This window comes from Trachurus trachurus (genome assembly GCF_905171665.1).
Source record: "Trachurus trachurus genome assembly, chromosome: 3".
Taxonomy (NCBI): Eukaryota; Metazoa; Chordata; class Actinopteri; order Carangiformes; family Carangidae; genus Trachurus; species Trachurus trachurus.
In genome coordinates this window covers 27,192,388-27,216,611 of record NC_139893.1, presented here as the reverse complement: position 1 = coordinate 27,216,611, position 24,224 = coordinate 27,192,388, and the positions used below count along the sequence as shown (strand labels likewise).

At 43.9% G+C, this 24,224-nt stretch overlaps 1 protein-coding gene across 3 annotated transcripts in view; it reads left to right on the top strand.

Moving 5' to 3' along the window:
* kifc3 (kinesin family member C3) overlaps nucleotides 1–24,224 on the top strand; it is a 40,483-nt gene that overhangs the window by 6,369 nt on the left and 9,890 nt on the right. Inside the window, exons 1-8 of one of the 3 annotated variants that reach the window (XM_084001760.1) lie at nucleotides 135–216; nucleotides 17,678–17,798; nucleotides 20,991–21,133; nucleotides 21,804–21,984; nucleotides 22,668–22,756; nucleotides 23,373–23,438; nucleotides 23,691–23,840; nucleotides 23,916–24,176. In XM_084001760.1, coding sequence (XP_083857886.1) covers nucleotides 17,717–17,798; nucleotides 20,991–21,133; nucleotides 21,804–21,984; nucleotides 22,668–22,756; nucleotides 23,373–23,438; nucleotides 23,691–23,840; nucleotides 23,916–24,176 — 972 coding nt within the window. In that variant the 5' untranslated portion in view covers nucleotides 135–216; nucleotides 17,678–17,716. Of the gene's footprint in view, nucleotides 1–134; nucleotides 217–7,795; nucleotides 8,673–17,677; nucleotides 17,799–20,990; nucleotides 21,134–21,803; nucleotides 21,985–22,667; nucleotides 22,757–23,372; nucleotides 23,439–23,690; nucleotides 23,841–23,915; nucleotides 24,177–24,224 lie in introns of those variants that run through there. The other 2 variants (XM_084001758.1, XM_084001759.1) reach the window with 2 other exon arrangements.

The window sequence follows — 24,224 nt, the reverse complement described above, 5'->3', positions numbered from 1 at the left end:
TTCAGGGTCTGAGGTCGAGCTGCTGTTTGTCCCCTTGTCAGAGGTTGTCGCCTTGTTTGTCCAGAGGTTCAGGTTGTAGTGTCAGTGAACAGTACAGCTGCTGTCGACCAGAGAAAGTCATGGTCACTGAAGTCAGATGTCTTCAACCAATTCTTCAGTTGTTGTTTGGAAAAAGGTCCTCCACAGTGGACCCAGTGCTCTGCTCTCTGCCTGCAGGTTACTGGCCTAAAAAGATGATAACTAACATTTAAAGGGACAACGAGGAGTTTTGGAAAGCGAAGTGTTCACACTACATTTCCCATGAGCCTTCGCGCGCACGGTGAAATTCTTGGACCGGCACAAGACGTCTTGCCAAGAATGTTTTCATTCATCAAGAATGAAAGTCAGAGGTTCGAAGATGATCGGATACCACCGTAGTTCCGACCATAAACGGCGATTTGGCGGCGTTATTCCCATGACCCGCTGGGCAGTGTCCGCGAAACCAAAAGTAGGAAACGCTGGTCGGCTCGCCCAGCATTTCCACCATTAATGATAATAATAACAAAATAACGATAGAGACAAATGGACCATGGACGAAAATGGACCCATTAACAAGTGGGTAACGTAGATTCATCCACATTAATATGAGACTTTTTTATAACCAAATACAAACTCCTCGTTGTCCCTTAATAGTGTGTGCAGCTTATTAGTTATTTTAGTCCATCAAAACACGCACCACCAGACTGTTAAACAGTTTTTATTCCAGAGCCATCGACTTTGGTACAGTCAGAGGGAAATCTTGCTGATTTTTAACATGCTTTTTGTGTGGTAAGAAGAGTTCAGGCTTCTCACTTGAAAAGGTTTAATTGCACTCACAATAACTGTGAGATGTCAGAACATCTGGTCGTCCCACCGTTGGAAATAGTTGATTAACTCTAGAAGGCTGTTGTTGTGGAGCCTTAGTTTAATGGAAGTTACACAATGAACGAAGACCGTAAGACCACAAACATCAACCTGAGGCTGATACCAGCAGCTGCAGTTCCTCCACTGACCACTAGAGTGTGTCTCCAACAACCATCTGTTCCTGTTGATACTTTATTAACCACTAAAGGTATGACTGAGGGCGGGGCCTCTTTTAAATGACACGCAGTTGGTCGTATACCTGCCATACACCAATACCAAATCCTCACCTCTGCAGATCCGCCTTCTTGCCCATTTTTATATTTCTATATACGTTGGTATATAAGATGTCTCCTCAGAAACCTGTAGTTGATGGCACAGAGGCAATGTCCATCTTAATTCAGGTCTGTGTTGTTATGTCTGTCTGAGAGCGGGAGACCTTGGCCTCGGTCAGGGTAGAGATGTGGAATAAATCTGCTGAGAGGAAAATGCAGCAGCACGAGGTTTAGTCTTATCTGAGGAAATGTGATTTACTGCCTGATAATCAGAGTCAGTGCTTCGGAGTTTTAGGAGGAGGGGGAAGGGGGAGGGCAGAGGAGGATTGTGGGAAAATCTGTAGACTAAGGAGCAAGCAGGAGGAGCTGATATAAGATGTATATGTCTTCAGTGTGAATTGAAGCTGAAGATTTTACCCTTTTTACAAGAAAGACCAGAGTGAGCAGAACGTTGACTGACAGCGGCCTCATCTGTTATTGATAATGAATCGGTCCAGGACGTTAATTAGAAACTACTTTTGATTGATTTTCCTTGATCAGTTACTCCAACATGACAGTGGAGTGAATCTTTTTTTCTTATTTTAACAAACTGATTTATGATCATCAGACACGACAACTGTCATGACATCACATGACTGTCATCAATTAATATCACACAACCATATTTGGTCACGGCTGGTTTCTATACTGCTGTGTGTCTGTTGTCACGTTACAGTGAGAGTTCAAAGGAAGAGTTTGTGTCCCGACGCCACTCGGGCTCATTCCTGTCACTTCCTGTTTATCCAGAGTCGAAGAAAATTCAATCCATCTGTGTGACATCCTGAGTTCTGGCAGAGACGGTACAGAGAGGAGACAGGTGGTGTCTCTTCATGAGACCAGCAGCAGGTGTGAGTCTGAGCAAGATCACAGGTTATCATCACAGATTCCTTACATGAATCTGGAGCCATGTTTCAGCTCAGCCCAGATCCTCCCAACAGTCTGACGTCAAGGAGAAGTTTGTTCAGGAGAAAATTAACTTTAATTTGTTAAAGCTGCCTCTGTCTCGGCGACAAACTCTGGAGAGATCTCACAACATCTCTCCTCTGTTGGTTTTGGTTTCACTGCTGCAGATGATGCTAATTAGCTATTAGCTAACTGTCACGCAATTACAATCAATTGTGCATGTCCCTGTAAAAATAAATAATTAAACGCGCGCGCGCACACACACACACACACACACACACACACACCATTGAACTGTTGGAGGGGAACTGAGTGTTAGACTGAGATGATCTTTGATGACCTATTAAAACTACAGGTTGAAAATAAGCTGCGGATTCAAACTGTGTCTCCTGATGTTTGTTTGTTTGTTGTGAACTAGTGATTATGCTGACTCAGGAAACAGGAAGCGAGGAACATTTCGTACCATTAGCGCTGCCTGTAATGAGATAACTTCTCAATAGAGGATCTTTTCGATGTGGCCAACGATCTAAAAAAAGGGCACCATTGACCTTTGACCTCACACACGTTTTATCCAGTGTTTTTACTGTGACTTGAATCCGTCTGAGCAGCAAAGTGAACTATCTCCGTTTTGTCTCTGAGCCGGTGGAGCTCTGGTGGGTCGGGAGGTGGAGAGCTGCCTGTTGGTGTTTCATACGCACAGTTAACAAGAGGAGGTTAATGGCGGTGATGTCACCTTCACAGCCTGCGCCAGTCTGGAGCCACATCCGTCCACGGCTAAACCCTGAGCTGTTAAAGTCATCTGGTCGGTGAAGAACTGGTTCCAGCTCAGCGCTGGTTCCTGATGATTCTGTTCGTTCATGGCAATCAACACAAAGATGCAAATACAGAATATTTAGATTATATAAATAAAAACGGAATCAGATTTACTCATCAGATGGGACTCGGGCGGTGTCAAACATGACGTTTGTGCGTGGCCACTGAATTTAATGTTTTCTCACATGTGACGATGATGGAGATGATGTAAGTGCTGCTTCATAGAGACCGTGAGTGAACTGTAGTAATGCGGAGAAAATCTGTAACTGGAAAATCAAGTTCTGTGTGTGTGTGTTCACACTGGGAGTGTGTGTGTGTTTGTCTGTGTGTGTGTGTGCTCTCAGCTGGGACAGTCTGTTATGTAATGTGTCTGTGATTAAAACCAGACGGCAGCTGACTGTCACTCTGATCCACGTGAGTCCAGCAGGTGGAGCTGTTGGGCCAGATCTCCCATGATGCCACAGGGTAGACGCACAATAAAAAGAACCAGAGTTTTGCAGTGAAACTCTTGAGCTGAACAAATAAAACAGATCATAAAGATACTGACATGAAGTGTTTACTTCACTGACACTGGAACAACATCAGATAAGTCAATTACATAGGTTGAACATAGGTCTCTGCATGTTGGGAGACGAGGTCTTCTTGTAAATCTCACACTATAAAACATTGAATAATTCCCAGAGAGGAAGGTTGTTAGAGCTTTAAAGGAACAGAGATCCTTAAAAAAAAAACTGACAGCCAAACAGATGGAGCGTTTCACCTCAGTGAAATTAATCAGTTTATGGGACAATCTCAACAAAAAGACCAAAGAATCCAAAACTTATCAAAAGAAATAGTGAAAGCCTGCTGATACTTTATAATTTAAATTTTATTGAGTTATTAATGTCTTGTGAAAGTAGAGCAGAGTATGTCAGATTCTTCTTCTTCTGCTTCTTTTCATTCACGAGCTATAATCTTGCGATAGAATTTATTGTTATGTCGAGGAATGAAGGAAACTTGTATTTATTTATATAAGTAATAATAATAATAGATTTTTCTGTCATGTACTTTTACTCATCATTTTGCCAACAACAATTATTAGTGAGAACCTATTGAATCACAGTCATACATGTATGAGCAGTGAGCGTGTGTTTACATGAAGCCGTTAACTGTTTTCCACAGCGACAGCAGAAACTAAAACAGTCTTTAGGCTAACAGTTTCCCTCTGCTCTGAGGATTTCTCTCCCTCTGTTGACATTTCTGTGGAGTTTAGTTTCAGAGACTAAAACAGGAAGAGCAGAAGTAGATGAAGGCAACCTCCCTCCTCCTCCTCGTCCTCCTCCACTCTGCTGAGTTGTTTCCTCTTTCTTTTCTTCTCTCCTCCTTCATTTTCTGCCTCTTTTTCTCCCAGAGAACTGATGTCACGTCACAACTCTGCGTGTGTGTGTGTCCAGCTGCTTTCTCTGTGTGTGTGTGTAGCTGCTTTCTCTGTAATTTCCTCCTGAAATAGCTCACTGTGGAGCTGGACTCTGGGTGTGTTCAGATGCATTTTTGGAATCAGTAAACCACTAAACTCAGACGGTCGATCTCTGCTGTGGTTTTATTATAGAGATAGATCACAGGTGCAGAGTGGACCTTAAAACATACTGCATGTGTTTTACAGCTTCAGTTGTCAACCGGTGTCGTTGTCGTGGTTCAGGGAAAAAGCCTGACGGAGTTTTAAATGAGATGAGATGTTTAGTGTGGAAAGGAAACAGCAGAGTTCAGTCCAGGCATTCAGCAGCTGTACCACTGAATCTGTTTGTTTCACTCATTTAACAGAATTTAATATTAAAGAGCTGTAAGACATGCAGGAGGAGACTGTGAGGCTGAACCAGAACCATCAGGTCCCGATTGAACACAATGGGTTTCTGTTCGTCGCCTCTGTACATTAAACAACAGCTGTGTGTGAAATCGGATGTTATTGGAGGTCAGACAGTGTCGGTCTCCATGGAAACTGTAGTTTGAAACGGGCTTTTTGTTTGTGGACCAGAGTTCATTATTAAAAGCACTAATCTACTGTAATCCAGAGGGTCTGAGCCTCTTAGACACACCTGATGCACTCCCCCCAACAACACACACATAAACCAACACACACCTCCCCACCCAGCGTGACGCACACACCTCCACCTCCTCCCTCGCCTCTCCTTCATCGTTGAACCCTCGTCTTCCAGAAGCAATAGATCTGATAGCAACTCATTAACCTCGTTCTTCACCTGCACTCACCACAGCCCGTGTTTACTTTCTCTGGGAGGTTTTATTGTGGCTGCAGGTCACTGACCTACATTGAGCATTTTTAATGTTTTTTTTATTTCAGTTCAATAGATTAAACTAACTGGTTTACACATACTGGTCAAATGTTCTGTAACAGCAGAGACATGTGTCTTATTGGGTCCCTAACACCAGAGAAGGTGAAGTTAGTATCTTCATGTGGATAATATTGATAATTGAGAGATGAAGTGGTTGGTGTTCAGATTCAAGACAGAAATGTTCAGTTTGTTGCCTAATTTTCCCTTCCTATGAAATGTATCATCCTCTTATCAATTAGAAGAGGTGCTCTAAATATTAAAATCTGATTAAACTTCTACATTTTTGGTTGATTCCTTCTATAGAGAAAGATGTTTTTTTTAATTTTTTTTTTTACTTCTTGTCCATGTTTTACCCATCGTCTACCAGACTCAGTGGAGTTTGACGTTTGATGCTTTGGTTTCTCTTTAGTCGTTCAAGTAATGTGACTAAATTACATATTTGTATCACCCAATCTACAATCTCTATAGGAAGGACACAGCACATTTTGTAAATCAAGTCAAATCACATTTATTTCCAACTTGCCCATATTTCAGGGATGTCTGTGTTGGTGACATTGCTGTGTGTTCCCAATGGTGCAGCCAGTGTCCTCCTAACTGATGTCCCCTGAGCAGGAAGGACTTATTTATGTTGTGGATCAGACCACCCCTCGTGTCTGGTGAGCAGTGCATTTTGGGAGTGAAACTCCTTAATGACTCCTTGAACCTCCTCCTGAAGTTTTTAAACCTCAAGATTCCTTGACGCTCCACAGTGAGCCGACGCTCTCTCTCTCATGTGAACAGCGTCTTACATGTGCGATGTGTTTGAAGTCTCTGTAAATGTGACCAGTGACCACTGCCGCCGTCCTGACCGCTTTATGTCCTGCTGTGACTCCGCCCCCCTCATTAGGACCCTGAACGTGGTCGTTGGAGCGTAAAAGTCCCCTTTTGTTCAAGACATAGGCCCGGCTCTGTTGATGATATCTTTGAAGATGGGTTGCTGCTATATACAGTGAGGTTGTGACCCGACTGCAGCCAATCAGATCCAGGCATCACGATTCACAGGCTGTGATTCAGACTGTCAGCTCCCACAAGGGCCACATCCCAGGGTCCTCGGCTCTGTCAAGTATAGGACAAGGTTTCCAGGACACTGAGTAATAAGGTCGACCGACCAGGAGAGAGGAAACCAAAGTCAGGTTCAGATGTTTGGCCTCTTTATTCGGTAGGCTACATCACACCTGCAGAACTGCCTTCAGTCTTGGTGTCATAGATCCGACACGGTGCTGGAAACGACACGACGGCATCACACAGTCCCCTGTTCCACCGCATCCTAAAGGTCAAAGCTCTACTGGACTGAGATCTGGTGACCGTGGAGGACGTATGAGTTCAGTGAACTCATCGTCATGTGTGTGGGATCGACGCATGCAAAGACACAAACGTGCTACAAATTCAAAGACAACGTCATCGATTTGAATGCGAATCATCTGTTGTAAAATACACTAAACAATAGTTATTTCCAGACACCTCTTCACAACTTCTAAAGTCAAGAAGCTTTGAACAGAAGTGCACAAGCCGGGTCTGTCACTAACAAATTGAAGATTTTAAACATCAACAGGGGAGGAGCCAGGAGGTAATGATCTGACATCAGCTTAGACTTGACTGAATAATTATATAATGTTCTGATGAATATGTTACCGTTACCATATTACAACATTTAGCGACTCTTCCAGCAGCTTTAGCCACATGTGATCCAGTCAGGTGCTGGTTCTGACCGGGTTCTGTTGGATCCGAGGACACCGATGTTATGGCTGCTGATGTTTAACTTTACATAAATGTGTCCCGTGGTTTCATCCTGTGTTACATCATCAGCGACTGGACGAGGTCCTGCAGAGTTTTATCCTGCTGCAAACAACAGATGGTCCCAGGACAGGGAGGGAGGGAGGGAGGGAGGGGTGAGAGAGGTCCCCTCACAGTGGAGTGTCTCTCTCTCTCTCCCTCTCCCTTTCTGTCATTCACTCAGTCTGATGGAGGTGAAGACTCGACCTGTTCCAGCTTTAATCTGCTGCAGCGTCACACTGGATAAGAGAGCAGAGAGCCTGATGAACTGTCGGACCACGATCGACACCGTTCTGGACTTGGACATGCTGCTGCTTCCCATCCAGTCAGGACTCAAACAGGACTAACGACTGTCGAGCGAACTAACGAACCCAGCGGAGCAAAGACGAAACTCAGCGAGGGAACAAACATGGAGGAAAAGTTGACGGAGGATTTTTCTGTTGCCTGTTGCTTTTTGAAAAGTTAGGTTTAGGTTTTCCTGGATTCTTCACTGAGACGTGCTGATCTAAATCACTGTTGTTGTTGTTCAGTGTTTTCAGCTCAGATATCAGAGCAGCTCGTATCGCGTCCAAACATTCAGCCAATACATGAAACTCTCTGATGGCACTCTGCGTCCTTGATAGACATTTTTAAAATCACTAATACCTTTTAATGTAGGACAGCTCTCCAAATGGGGATTAAAACTCTCAATCTGGGTCGTCTCTAAATTTATATCATCTTTTTTTCTTGTACTGTCAACTGAGAATTAAGTTTTTTTTTTGATGGGGTGGGTGGGATGGGGGTAAACAGACCTCCTCTTAGCTAAAACGACAATCTTTGAACTTTACATGTAAAAGTTTATTTTCCTCCCTCAGACCTCAGAGCAGCGTGGTGACTCTAGCTGAGCAGCAGTTTAGGTGAAACTGATCAGACGTCTTGAGTTACAGGGAGAAACTGAAGCCGCCTCCTGCAGCTCAGGTTTCCTGTCCGACACCCATGGACGTGACGGCAGTAGCTACGAGGACGGGACAAAGTCCAGAGGTTTTTATCAGTTCTGTGGAAATGTGATGTGGGCACGGAGAGGGCGGGATTTAGGACAGAGGTGAGACAGGTGAGAGGATTATACCAACACAACAGTGCAGGATTAAAACAGAGCGGATGAGCTTCACTCAGCTGGAGGAGAACTCCGAGTTCTGGTTCTGGTTCTGGCTGAATCTGAATCTGCTCTGTGAGGCTGTTTAGGAGACGCCTCGACTCACCTGGACCTCGTCCGAACCCGATCTGGACACTATGAAGACAAACATCCACCTGTTATAACCTAGAGCTGGACCAGTGGGGCTGGGTCATGTACGTCCTATGCACACTGGCCGTTCTCACCCTCCACAGCCTCTTCAAGAACCGGTCGAAGGCCGTCGAGCTCGGCGTGGCCTCCGAGGCTGCGGGGCAGAGCAGCCATCCTGAGGATGGAGACGTTGCTGGGATCAAGCGGCCGTCCGGGACTTGTGATGGTCGTGGACTTGATGAGGTGGACCGAGGAGGACTGATGAGCTACAGAGCTGAAGGGAGGAGGAGGCGAGGAGGAGGAGGAAGACGAAGAGGAGGAAGCAGCGTCTGTAATGTCCCAGACAGCAGGAAGAGAGTTCAGGTGAGACGACAGAGACACCTGAGAGTCAGACACAGGTCTGACAGAGAAATGATGGGTTCACTGAACGACCACAGAGATGTGACCCATCACAGTTTAGCTGTTTTAAATAATCGAATAATCAGTTCATTTTTATTTTTATTTTCATTTTATTTTCATTTTTTTGACAACAAACGTTTCACTGTTGTTTTACTGACAAAATGATGAATAGAAAACAATAATCAGCAACTAACAGAACTCATCATTAGCTGCAGTCCTGCTCTGTTATTATTCAGCTATAAAATGTACATTTCAAATATGAATGTAGATGATGAAGTAAACTGAACGGTTTTTCTTTAACACACCGACTGCTGTTAGTCAGGTGCTCAGGGGATGGGATGACGGCGCTTCACTGCTGAAACCAAAGCTCAGTATTTATTAAACTAAAAAACAAACTAAAAGTTAAAATCTGTAACTGTCCCATGTCAAAATGGACAGACCCATATTATAGATTATTTTTAGTTGTGTCCCTACATTATTCCAAATATCTGCAATAATTCTGACGCGTGTGTGTATATATTTTTTATTATAAGCATTATGTTAGTTGTCGTTGGTACATGAATGGCTGCTCTCCCTGCAGCCAACTGCTACACTACTGTTGCGCAGCACAAACTACAGAGTGGAATCTGCATAGGTGACTTCAGCCCGAGTTTTGATCAATAAATTTCACCAAGAAAGGACCCAATTCTGATATTGGACCAGTTCGGTCTCATCTCTGGTTATTTGCTCCATGTTTTGCCCGAGTGGTGCGGTTCAGGTCTGTAACAGAGCCTCATGCTTGATTTTCATTGGCTGTGGTGTGTAATGGTGAAGACAGCAGCTCCTGTGATCCCACGCTCTTTGACAATATCGTCAAAATAAATCTTCTGCTGTTGTTATGATTCATGATTAAGGCTGTGAGTTTATGTTACTATGGTGTTAAAATGTCTCAGTCTTTTTCTTTGATGAGTTCCTGAAGTTTTCCTCTGGACAGAGACGGTGTGTCCACGACACGTTGACACGCGTCACTAATGGGTTGACTTCAGTCTGAGTCCAGACATCAACCCACAGCATATTAATTATTGAGTAGTATTAAATATTGATGCATTGAGCATTTCTGTTTTAACTGGTGCAGCTTTGTTTTGACTCTTTGTGCTGTACATTAAAAAAAACAATACTACTCGGTCTGGACTATTTGAGGATCAGATGTTGACACTCTGACCAGATAAACCAGTGAAGAGTTGGTGCTGCAAGTAAAGTCCTGCTTGTCCCAGTTCAGGGCAGTTGAACCTGGTCTGTGTTGTTGTGGTGCAGGTGTCAGGGCCTCATGATGACGGCCTGTGATGACCTCTGACCTCTTGTGCTACCTCACAGTGGGGAAGGTGACTGACAGGACATCTCATGGCCCACCCCCGGGTCCTGATGCTGGACTCTGTCTGTTGTGTTGTGATCACATGATGCAAAACATTAATATCTGAAATCCTGCAACCTGCGACCTCCTGACTTGTTACATGACGGCGGTGTCGAGTCAGATCAGTTATATAACAAGGACTCATCGTAATCTGCTGGAGACACACAGACGCACACACACACACACACACACACACACACACACACACACACACTAACAGTTTGAAAATACCAGACTGTCCTGTCAGTGCTTCTCTAACATTTTCACCCGACTCCTTAAACTTCTCCCAGGACAACATGGTCGCCACACAACTACAGTCATACTGGGGCAGATAGATAGACTTTATTGTCCCCTGGGGGGGAAATTTGGCTTGGGCACAATGCCGCCAGACCCATCAACCACATACAAAAATAAAAATACACATAAAAACATAAAAAACGCCATAGAGAGTGCACAATAGGGTGAATGACCTGCTGATTTGACAAGATAGCAGGTCATTAACCCTGAGTCAAATGTGTTCACTGATACTGCGTCCTTACTTCCTCATATATTCCTCATGTTTACTGTACATGAACACATTTTTTTGCAATAATCTCCTGTTACTTTGTTTCCACAATTAGTTTCATCTTGTACAGATTCATTTAATATACAGTTATTTAGTATATTATGATATGATACTATTTGATATACTATAACATTATTAAATAATGCTATTTGATATAACCTTATTAAATATATAATTTAGAGTATATCTGATGATGTGTTCTCAGTGATTCGGTTGTGGAGATTGATAATACAATAAAATAAAAATAAAAACCCAGACTTTATAGATCTATGGATTATTGATTCATCTGTAATGTTAATCATTGACTGCAGTTTTGGAGTATGTAGTTCTATGTTTTTAAGACACACACACACACTCTTACTCTGGGCTGTTCAATTTTTCATTGGGGGAGGAGCAGCTTCTCACGCTTCAGTTGAGGCTGAAATATTTATCCGTGGATGAGATGGAGGGAGGAGGAGGAGGCGGGGCTAGAGGAGGTGTGATGCTGCTGTGCTGTTGCTAGGGAAACAGAGGGAGGAAGCTGTGTGTTTGGGGGGGGTCGGCGGGTAGCGCTGACACTGATCTGCTGCTGTGTGTCGGTCGGCGTGAAGCTGCAGCAGCAAAGAGGAGGAGGAGGAGGAAGATGCAGCGATGATGTGGATGTGGAGGCCACAGGGAGGGAGGTGAGAGATGGACGCACGGAGGGAGAGATAGAGGGAGAGAGGATGGAAGGAAAGATGGAGAGGAAACAGACATGTTGAACAGACATGGAGGAGGAGGAGGTCTGACTGTAACCTGATGCAGAGTGCTGTGTTTCCTCTGGTGACCTGGATACGTGTGTGAGTGTGTGGTTGTAGATGTGTGTGTGTGTGTGTACTGGCTGCTCATTGCTTCATTTTTCTTCGCTGTTATTTTTTTTTCCTCTCTCGCCCGGATCGTCCTCCTTTTGTCTGGTAACGTGTTCACTCCCTCCTCCTGTGTGTGTGTGTCTGTCTGTGTGTAGTCCCACATGCAGAATTATTTTCAGCAGCTCATTGAGACGGTCCGTCTGGTATGATCAGTTCAATGATCGGATGATCATCTGACTCTGTCCTGATAATCGATCAATAGTTCAGGTGTGAAGTACTTCTAGGTTCAGGACGGTGGAGGAACAGAGCTACGTCACCTTCAGTTGAGCTCATTAAATTGAAAACGACGTGCTCAAGTACAGGTGTGTGACTGTGTGTCACTGTGTGTGTGTTCGTTCGTTAAGGGCTGTGGCTATTGATTACATTTTTAGCAGCTGATCGATAAAACGGAACAAAACTGTTGATCAGCTTCACAGTGTTAGGATGAAGGCCAGTAGCATGACACACATTGTCATGTTGACCCAGCCTGAGGACATTTAACAACACAGTTGGTGTTTAATAATTCTGTTTCAGTTGTTGAACACATGTTTAATGTAGCTCTCTAGTTTTTATTATTTTCTTCTAATGTCCTCCAAAAACATGACATTCATTCACTCTTGTCTAACTGAACTCTGCTCACATTTTACGGCAGTTTTACGGCACGCTGCATGATGATGTCTCCCTAGAAACGGCCCAGCATGTTTGCTGCCAGTAGTACAGACGATACAGATGCATCTACTGTACTTCATGTTGCTGGGTGAACGGCGAGTGTTTGATTTGTGGCTGGTGATGGTTGATAGGAGGATCAACTGAAAATGAGTAGCAGCCTATTTATGAACTAGTTCATTTTCATCTGTGAAACTAGTCCTTTTTTTAAGTGTGAACTGACACAACCGTGAACATGATGTGAGACACAGCACCTTCCTGTAAGTCAGTCAGTTTTCTGATGTGTTAGTCTGTGAGTATAAATAGTTTGGTGCAGATCAGGTGGTGATGATCTGAAGAAGTGTTGGTGACATCACCGTCTCAGGGCTCCAAGCTTTTTTCTTTTTTTTTTCATGTAAATCTTTATTCACAAGGGGTTAAAGATGCAGCAACATAAACATAACGACTGATGCTTGGGAAAGACATTAATCCTTTGTTCAGTCCACTGTCCACAGTTTCTCCTCTGTAGATTTATTTTATTTCTTCATGTCACCAGTTTGAGTTTTGGGAGTTTTGTCCAGTTGTGAGTCAGTTTTTCCGTTTTGTAAATTGCACTTCTTTGGAGGAGGGTCTACTCTTCCCTGTTTAACTTTGCTACTAAAAGTGTCTCAAAAAAGATAAATGTCATTCCGAAGCAGCGCACTGTCGCCCATGGAGCTACGGAGACAGAGCTCACAGAAAGTAGCGTCATCACGATCGTCTTTGAAAATGTATTTTCCCCTCAGACACTCAAGTGTGTAAGTGATGGTGTGTGTGGACTGGAGGTGTCAGACTGCAGCAGATGGCTTAGTGCTGCCTCCACTGCCACTGGAACAGTTGGCTGCTGGTTGGAAACTGTGGATGGAAAAAACAAACCGTTCCACATGTTGATGATTCAGGAGCAGGTGACATGTAAAACATGGACTGGACTAGAGTGTGTGTGTGTGTGTGTGTGCTCAGTCAACCTGAGTTGTGCAGTGTGGACAGTCTTTAGGCAGAAATGTGTCAGCAGCTGTCAACATTAATAATACTGTGATGTATAGAGCGCGCGTGTGTGTGTGCGCGCCAGCATCTTAGTTCATCCTGAAGCTCTAATCCGCACTTTAACAATGCATCGTGTATGTGTGTGTGTAATACCTTCTTATCCCAGAGCCTGTAAATATCAAAGGAATTCTGCTTCTGCTGCTCGTGTTGTGAAATGTTTCCAGACTCTCGCACTCGCCTTGTGGTGCTGAACACGCACTTTAAAAAGCAGACCACACACATAAACACACAGAGCAGTTAGTGGTTTGTTTCCAGGAGCGTGTGGTTGAATAATGAATCTTTAAGGGAACTAATTTCTTCCAAACCTGGAATCAAACCTGTGATTCTGCACTGAGCTGGATAAACTCACTTATCATCACACGCACATACTGAGCTCTGCTGTGTTCAATGACCAGTCTCTGAAACAAAAAATAAAACAAAACATGAATGTTGTTTTTGTGATCTGTGGGAGGATTCAGAGTGATGACATCAGATGCTAGATGCTTTACTCTGCACCTGCAGATGTGAACTTGATCTGTTCCTATTTAAGAAAACAGGTTATAAATAAATTATTTTTTTAATGTGTGACTTTGATAAGGAATGCCCTTGAGTGGAGGATGAGGTAAACATTTGACATAGTTTTAGAGGAAGAGAAAATACCTTGGTTTAGATGTAAAGATACTCAGATAATAATTTTTGACATCGACAGATAAACAAACATTTGTCCTTTCTTAATGTGAAGATGGAAACTGAAATGGAAAAACATGAATTTTGAAAAGAAATCTGAAACATCACAATACATGAAAAGTGTTCAACAGTGAACTAACACTGCTAGCTATTGTTACTGTTGTGATCTCAGCTATTCATCTTCATACTGATTATTGACATAATTACCATTGGCTGTAAATTGAAAGATCTAATCTCATTGCATTAGATGATGAATTGTGAAATTAGCAAGGTAACTGATTTAAAATCATCAATGCCCATTTGGAGGGAGGCAACGTTAACGATAATTATATCATATTTGTATGGACAGACTCTTATTTTGGCCAGTAATTTTGATGCTTTTCACATTAGATGAACCAGAGACAGTCACAAAAGAGCTGAGATGAGCTCTGGCTCAATCTAGTGGTGAAGTGGTCACTTCTTCACCTGCTTTAATCTGCAAATGTAGATACTAAAGACCAAAACAAGCTCTGTGAATCTGTGGTGCAGGAACGCTGTATGAGGTGTGCGTCTGTGCTGACGGGTGAAGGTTTCAGTCATGAATGACTGTCGGCATAGTAAACAGCAACTCACCTGTCCTGTCGGTCAGTCGGGGGTTAAACAGCTCATCTGCTCCAGGATTAACAGATTATTATCCTGCTGAGCTCATCCAGACCAGGGAGGGGAGGGACCTGGTCTCAGATCAGGTCTCCATAATCCTGGGTGTGATCAATCATAGACACTGTAGGTGGGTTAACTGACTCCAGATCAGTGTGTGGGCAGGGCAGCGCCACTTGAACCTCTGTAGCAGGTTGCGTCAAGTCAGCAGCAGCAGCAGGTCACTGGTGTGTGTGAGTGGGACCAGTGCAGGTGTGATGATGTGAGAGTGGGTGGCAGCATGCTGGGCTGGGTGGGAGCTCTGATCAACAAGAGCTGGCTGGACAGAGAGCGGCTCGCCCCCCCCCCAGAGAGGAAGCCTCGCTGTGGACATGGACGGGTAAGAGTGGAGGGTCGTAGCTGTCATCTGATTGGTCCTGGTTGTTACCTGTGGGTAATTCAGAATGCAGAATCTGTCGGCGAAACCTTTACACATTCCTCTGTATTTTTGTATTCATCAGGTCTGAGTGGTGCGTTCAGGTGCCTCAGTATGTGTGGCCTTTGATGAACCTGTGGTGCTGTTGGTTCTGTTCTTGTTGCTCTGAATTAGTGTGACGCCTCGTGCACCTGTTGTTGTTTTTTATCCACCTGTAGATTAGAACAGAACAATTCATCCAAATGTCTTCAGATCATATTGTCGATACGTTTTTCATAATAGACACAACAAAAATATCGTCATTAGCCTATTATTTTTATTAGGACCAGGGCCAGTTAATCCTCTGATCTGAGTCATTCTCAGTCATATCGCTATCAGTGTTGGTTGATAAGAACCGACATGAAGACTTTTTTGTTCCTTCAAACTTCCCAGGTGAACTGCAAACTGTCTGGTTAGAAACTATGTCTTTGCATTTGTTGATCCACTAGAGAAAAATAATGTTAGTGTTGTGTTCATTCAGTTTGTGGTCTCTCATTATATGGGTTTGTTTCTCACAACACTGTAGGATTGACAGGGGCTTGAGAGACGTTTGTTGCATTGCAAAAATGTGTGTTGTGTAAACATGATTCATATTATTAGCTGATTGTTAGGTTATCAGAATATTGTACAAACTAATATCGAGATCAGCATTTATATACAGTATAGACTATGTGTACACACACATCGAGAGATCATATCCTCAACTTTTCAACATAATCTCTGGTTATTTATAGAGATGCACCACCAATCCACCTTTTTTTCAGTTCTGATCCGACTGATACTGATTCGTACATGTTTATGTGAATTTGTTGGTATTATTGTTATTTTAGTTGTTTGTGGTGGTATGTTTGAGGTTTGTTACAATTTGGTGAAACCTCAAAGCTCTTCTTAGAGTTAAAAATATATTAAATTAAAGTGTTATTAAAGAGAAACTATACAAGATTTAAGGCATGACTGTGCTACATTTTAACCTTAAACACCTTTGGAGTAATTGTGATGGTTAGATAAATGACTTGTAACTTGTTACAGGGGGACTGGAGGCTGTCTGCCACCTAGCGCCCCTCGGCCGAAAACCAACCTTGGTATATCAGCGCTGCCGCCCCGGTGTCCCAGCTCTCTCTCTGCGGCACCACGACACAAACACACCCCATAATCTGTAATCTGTTGTTTATGACGGATAAGACTACCCAAATATACATGTCGTAACATGTAGGCCTATATGATATATAACGTTATCCACCGCCCCATGGTTTGTTTTCTCACAGGCTTTGTTGTAAACAAATGCACATGGCCAGGAGTAGGGTTAGCAAAACAGTGGAAAGCGACCAGACTTGCATAGTTCTCCTTTAAATGTGTTGGCCTCACCTAAAAACAGGTTGGGCAAGAACTTTGGGAAAAAATAAAAATGTAGAAATAAATAGCTACAAAAGTCAAGACCTTTCAAAAGTACATAAACAAGTTTTCAAATTGAATATTTTAAATTTAAGTCTTATAATGCTAACTGCTAACACTGCTAGTTAACTGCTAAGATTGTGTTCTATTTGCTCAATATTCGACTATTATTATTATTATTATTAGTAGTAGTAGTAGTAGTAGTAGTAGTAGTAGTAGTAGTAGTAGTAGTTTTTTTATATCAGATTTGTTCCTGGAAGAGCTGAAGATGAGTTGATCACCTCAGCTGGAGGCTGTTAAAGTGTGGGTGGGTGTGGGGGGGTCTCTCATTCCCATTGAACAGTTGAATGAGTCCAAGCTTTGATTCTGTCCCTTTGGACTGTGTATCATAACATGGCTTCTCTTTATTCTGGGATTTAATCACTTTATTCCAACACTTAATCCACTCTGTGTCCTGTTGTCTGGTCTGGGCAGTGGAGCACTGACCTGGTTCTGTCTGGGTTTCAAACGTCTGCTTCACTTATTTTGTAAATTGTGGGTTGTGGTTCTTCTGGCCATTTGTTATCCAGAATACATGTATATTTCTATTTGTGTGTTGTTCAGTCTCTCAACGTCATCAACCCTCCTCTATGTCTGTGTCTCAGATCTGAGTTCAGTGGTTACTGTTGAAAATGTAAATATTTAAAGAGTATATTTTTCAAACAGCTGCTCACTGTGGTTTTAACCACACAGAAGGGAGGAAGTGGAGACTATTTTCTGCAGGGAATTAATCCACATTTTGGTGCTGTAGTGAGTATTTAGGGCAGTGTGTGTGTGAGGTGGGGGGTGAATTGAAGAAACTGAAGAAACTAGCCTACAGTGTGTGTGTGCAATACATGTGTGTTAAAGAAACCTAAACACCTTCATCTGCTCCAATGTGACTTCACTTCCTGGTGACATCATGACCTCCGATGCCCTTTCAGAGTAAAACTCTGAAGAACAAGGAGGTGTCAGAAATTCATTAAGAAGCTCATAGAGAATCCTGTAGTTTTTTTTTTATGTCTCCCTCAGTATCACAGTGATCCAGTGACGGTCATCTGATCATCAGGACTCTCTGCAGACAGGAGTTGATCTCAGCTGATTCAGCTGATGTTAATTGCACAATTTGATTAAACAAAATGCGCATGGGGAAAATATATAGACAGTTACCAGACTGAAACTTTAACAGTAGAATCTGTTCATTAGCTGAGGGCGAAGGTTCAGCTTTAATCTGGTCTGTCTCTGTGTCGACAGCCGGTCCAGCGGTCCAGCACTCTGCTCAGCCCGGCGGTCATGTTCAGCACAAGAAAGACCTGGGACCTCGGCCACACCCCCTGCCTGCAGGAGCTCTGGAAGAAAGACATTTCATTGGACGGTGAGTAAGACGTCTGCTGCAGAGGAGGAGGAGCTTAGATGGAAGAAAAAAAAAAACCACCAGCATGGCTGCATTTTTGGCATGACAGAAGTGAGAGTGTGTGAAAGAGTCTGTGTGTGTGTGTGTGTAGCTGGGGAGGTGAGTTATACCTGTTCTTAATGAATTGAGCTCGACAGGCAGAGGAACCCGAGGAGTGTGTGTGTGTGTGTGTGTGAGAGAGTGTGTGACAGGGCAGACGTTCAGAGGGACAAACAGGTGAGCAGACAACATCACCTTTATTTATTTATGTATCCGTGTGTTTTCTCAGCTGATCGTTTTACAGTCAGAGTCTCAGGACACGATGGATCAGGTTCACAACACTGCAGCTATTGTCAGACCCACACACACACTCTCTCCTCTGTGCTGAGCAGGTTCAGTGATTCATGTTTCTCTGAAACTCTTTTCTTCACCAGAACGAACCTGAATATTCATGTTGGACAGATTGAAGTGGAGCGTTATGCAGATTGCAGTGAATTGTGACTGAAAATGAAGCTGCTGTTTAACTGATAATTACATATTGTGTCGAACATGGCTCCAGTCCACACAGGATTTTCTCTGTTATTTCATATTGAATGAAATATGTCACCTACAGTTCAGAAACTCTGCAGATGAGTTCAACATTTTTTTAACTAATGATTCATTTGAACCATAATCGGTTGATTATTCATTAATGAAATGATTGTTGACATTGTTTATATTCTGCTGTTGCCACATCATGTTGGGGAAGATTGAAAATGATTATTTATCCACTTTCACCACAGAAACACATAGGGGTGTACATATGTTTTAAAATGTATTTTTCATCAGTGTTGTTCACAGCTTTATCTGTATCTTAGTTATGAAGGTTAGAGTGATGGTGGGAGACACTGGGCCGTGGGTTGGACTCAAAACTGCGGTCAGGACGCAGCCCATATGATGCATGCAGTAGCAGTTTAATTAGACTTAACCCTGATCAATTTCAGACTGGAGACAAACAGCTGCAGAAGACGACTGAACATCAAACCAAACATTAGCTTCTTTATCTTGATTGGACCAAAGACGTGATCAGCAGATCAAACACAGACGTGACGTCACAGGGTTACAGTGTCTCCACTGTCACAGAAACTGCAGGTGGAAAAAAAATCCAGAAATATAATGAAATCGGCTCACTGGGTTGAGCTGGCGCCTCCTGTACAGAGGCTATAGTCCTCGCTGCAGCCGGCCCCGGTTCGAATCCTCCGGTGTGCCCTTTGCTGCATGTCATTCCCCCTCTCTCTGCCTCCCCATTTCCAGTCTATCTCTACTGTCCTGTCAATTACAGGCAAAAATAAATATAATGAAATCTGAAACAATGCACATCAGTCATTAAACCTGTTACCAGCAGACAAGTTTCAACCTGCAGCTGTTGTCACAACAAGTTTAACTTATTGTACAATTTACATTTATTATATATAAATAAATATATATATTTGTATTTCTTGATAAGTTACAAGATTTTCGTTATTATGTATGTGTAGTACTTTACAGTCCACGTAAGAGTGTTCCACATTAGTCAAACATAAAATAATAGAAAACAAGACTGCCAGCAGTAACAGATGGGGGACTTGGCTATGAAGTGCAAATTGTTGGATCCAGAAATTCTGGATCAGGCCTTGAGCCCCACCCACCACCTGCTGGCCTCAGGTGCTCCAGGTGAAAGAGCAAAGAGCATTAAGATGGTTAGAGGAGGAAACACCAGAGAGACTCAGCCACATGTTTGAGCCTCGGTCAGACCAGGACTCAGAGGAGGGAGACTGTTGAGACGAGAACCAGAGACCAGCAGACAGGTCAAAAAGGTTAACGCAGTTAGCATCTTTCAGATATGTTAGTGCAGTTACCAACTTTTCAGAGCAGTCAGTGTAGTTGGCATGTTGTATTTATGTTGTGTGTTAGCTTGTAACTGGCGGTAGCTAACATAGTGCTTGTGCTAACACTCTCCCTTTACTGACAAGGTTTCAGGTGTATTAGGCCCCGCCCTAGTGCCCACATGTTAGCAGAATTGGTCCATTGGATGTGACATGTGAACCTTGACTGTGTGACTTTGAGACAATTGATTCAAGGAGGAAATACCAAGTTATGACATAGCAAACTTCGCTAACCCCAAGAACAAAGAGCAGGGCTTCATTTATCCAATGAGTGTGAGATGGGTGGGGCCTCTCCCAGTGGATCAGAATAACACCTGGATATCAGCAGGCGTGGAGGCTGAGGGTGAGAGCTGCCGGGTACCCAGTCAGGATCAGTTGCTGATGAACTCTGACCTTATGACCTTTATGGGCCTTCCCCCACACCTGCCTGACTTCTGGCTCAATCTCGTTGTTGATCTTGAGACCAAGTGTTGGGAGGGATGGTTGTTGTACAGCAATAGGATTAATAATAAGAACGGTGTCGACAGAGGTGGAGGGGGAAGGGTGAGAACTAAGTTGTGGATTTTGAAGAAGTAAAGGCGACAATGTTAGGGTATTTAGTTTGTCATGCGTCAGCACTGACTGTAACAGGCTGGATGTGTGTGTGTGTGTGTGTGTGTGTGTGTATTCAGCAGTTTGTGCAACTGTCAACATTTACTGTGTCGCCTTGAAAAAGCAAACACACAGCGTTTTCTGTGTATGTGTGTAATCCTGGTTTATAATCTGTCAGTGTGTCACAGAGTTTAGTTTGCAGCAGGTTTCGTTCCTCTCTGTGCTAAGTCTGTTTAATGCTCAGATTTTCCCACAGAGTGCGGATTGTTCTCAGGTTGATAAGATTTGAGGCCCTGTACGCTCAGGGAGCACTTGTGACCACGCACACAGTCAGTCAGTCAGGTTAATGTATCAGCCTGCGTTATCACCTGTTATGTGGTCCGGCTGGTTCCTGTGGTATTCAGGACGTTGACTCAGGAGGAGGGAAAATCGTCTCAGAGCTGATTCAGTAAAAATTCAGTTCAGGTTTTTTCTGGTTGACCTCATTAAACACTGATCAGCTCCAAATCTGATTATAGATCAGTTTACATTGGTCCACTTGGAGACTTACACTGTTTCTCACACACAGACACGTGTACATCTGGTCTCCTGAGCCTGAGAGGAATCTGAGTTAATGACACAAGAAGTAGATAAAGCTGGCCCCAGCTTCATTTTGTTTGTCCCTCCTGTGTCTCTGTAGCGAGCTCAGTGGACTTCCTGATGAGTGATGGTGAAGATGACGGCTCCTTCCTCTCTCTGCCGACCGCCAACTTCTCTCAGCGCCCTTCTCTGACTGCAGAGCTAAACGAAACAAACACACCCAGCCAGCAGCTGCTCATCCAGGTAAGGCACAGGACACAGTCCACAAGGGTCATAGGCACCGTCCTTGTCAAATGAGGAAAAATACAGATGTTTAAAGTGAGCGTAACAGTGTTATTGTAGTTTCCAGCTGAGGGGAGGGGCTCTAAAGTCTGATGTCACTGGTGGGAATGATCTCCTGTGACATCAGACAAGTGCTGACTCACGGCTGAGATCAGCTCAGCCAACGTTTAGCTGAGTATGTCTCCACCTCAGGGAGATGTCACCTCATCATCACATCTGTAACATCTGTGACAGTCTGATGCAGTGACTCTGCAGGTCTCTGACGTCTCTGCCTCTGACAAATTGTTCAATCTGAATGACTCAGATTGCCTCTCCCTCTCTGACAACGACCTCGTCTCTGTTCTGTCCTCTATCTTGGCCGTCTTTCACGCCGTCCTCTTCCTGCAGAAGGTCACCTGGTCCTGCTGGTGGACTCCTGCTTACGTAAACACACTCACTTTGTCTCTTAGTGTCTCCTAGTTTCTGCTGCTCAGCTCCCCCCTCCTCTACCGCAGAGAGTCAGAGGCCGTAGAGCTGTAGATGAGGCTGTAGTGAAAAATAAGAGGATGTCTTTAGCTCCCTGCCTTTAGAAGCAGCTCACATATGACTGAATAAATGGTGGCCACTCACTCATGTTTGTGTGTGTCTCCAGACTCTACAGGACAAAGTGTGTGAGTTTCAGGCTCGTCTCCGCTCTGAAGAAGTCACTCGTCACCTGCTGCTCCAGCAACTGCAGCAGCAGAGCATCCAGGAGAAATCAAGTGGAAGAGGGGGAGGTGTTGGAGGAGGCAGCCCGACGCCTCAGGAGGAGCGGCGATTGTCCCCACCCACGGGTGAGAGCAGAGTTGAGATTACAGCTGCACATTTATTCAAATCCATCTGATTCAATGTGCAAAAAAAATGAATGGGAGGAGGTAAAAAAACGAACATATTATTGGACTTTTCAAATGTCTGCTGCTCCTGAATATTTTCACCTAGAGATTCCATTTAAACTTAAAATGTAGACACATGTCTCGACTATTGATGTATTACTCCAGGTTTAGGTAGTTTTTAATTTTTTTTTGTTTTTGATCAATCACTGTTGAATGACCATGATCGTTTTGGGAGAAACTTGGGAGTGAGAGTGGGAGAAGTTGTCTGAAATTGTCTGAAATCTTTCTCTTTCCACACTCCTCCCGGCAAGAAATTACACTCTATACACAAGATTTTTCCCACGATTGTTGACAAACTTGTCCTCTCTCACAATGTGCTCAAAATAGCAGAGAGACTTACAGAATTTAAACCTAGAGCCTCTGGGTGCAGCCAGGTTCCTTTCTCTTGCCCTTTGACTCCAATACAAAGATTTTCTGAGCAGAAGGGACACCTGTTTGTAACTTACAACAAAATATTTACTCTAGAAACACCAAAACCATATCAACATGTTCAGGAAGTCCTCTGCACATTAACAGTCTGACAGAATGATATGAAAGCATGAATGTGTTTATGTAACACTTTATGTGTGTGTTTGTGTGTGCAGGTGACAGGTCATTGCAGCCCGGTGAACAACCGTCAGATTGTCTCCCGTGTCCAGAAGAGGAGCAGCTCGTTACTCGGCTGCGCACACAGGTACAGTCGTTCAATAAGCTCCTGTTTACTGAGCCACGTGTTTACATGGCTGACATTATGGTAGATACAGTGTGGCTGCTCCAGGCAGGGCCAATTATACAGCATCACTCTCAAATCAACAAGTTGTCATACAATTGTTTTAAAACAAATTTGAATGGCTAAAGATATTTAGAATAACACCTTAGACTGAAGGAAAGGATAAAAGGAGTGTGACGTTCTGCAGTCTAGGGTTAGGGTTAGTTCGTTTTTGTCGTCTCTGAACAAACTGTTGAAGGTTGATTCTCTCTCTCTTTGCTCAGCAGAATTATGTGAAACCAGTCGAACACTTTTGACATGTCAGTTTTATTCTCAGTCACATCAGCTCCACCTCACCAAGCTGCTGCTGCAGGTTTAACAAGGTTTTTCTCAGCTCAGTGAATCTGACTGTGTGAGAGATTCAGTTTCAGGAAGTTATATCACCAGACAAACTGTGATCAGTCAGCTGTCATATACTCGATAACAGTTTACTAATCAACTTGGATTTGAATACAGTAAAAATGTATGGTATAAGTGGGGGCATGTTCAAATGTCTGTTTTAAACCGGTGTGATGTCACAATGACATCATGGTGTGTGCAGGTGGAGGAGCTGGAGGAGAAGCTGTTGGATCAGACTCAGGAGGTGGAGAGACTTCGCTCTGAGCTGGTGAGACCATGTTTCTGTGGAACGGCCTATCATACACTAACACAGTCTTTCTATACTTGACCATACAAACCTGAACCTTTACAGGAGCGAGCATCAGACAGAAGTGCAGATCAACAGTCGTACATCTGAAGTACAGAGAGTTAGTTTATTCAAGAGAAGGTGTAAACGGAGTTTAGTGTCTTAAAACTTACACTTGCTGAGATTCATATTTATTTCCACTCACACTTTCTGACTTCCTCTCTTGTCCTGCAGGGGGCGACAGACCTGGAGAAGCAGCTGGAGCTGCTGGTGGTGGAGAATGAGCGTCTGAAGCAGGAGCTGAAATCATGCAGGAGCTCAGAGCTTCAGAAGCTCGACGCTGCTGCAGAGACCTGCAGCTGCAGCCACTGCCCCCACAGCCAGGTGAGTTTACAACACACAGGTACACACACAGGTCCACAGGAAGTTGCAGTCTGTTGAAGTGTCTCTGTCCTGCAGGATGCGGAGTCCCTGCGGAGGGAGGTGTCGCGCTGGGAGAGCCAGGCCCGGCAGAGGGAGCGGCGTCTGGCTGAGCTGGAGCGAGATCTTCTGGAGAAGAGCTCCAGGGTGGAGACGCTCCACCGGCAGCTGGACGACTCCACCCGGCAGCTGGAGGAGGCACGGCGGCGGCAGGGGGAGGCCGAGCAGACGCTCAACCTCCGACTGAAGGAGTGTGAGGATGAGCTTGCCCGACAAGCAGCAGCGCCCCCCAGAGTCAAGGTGAGGAGGCAGCGCAGCTCTGGCTTCTTGAACAGCCAATAATCAGGT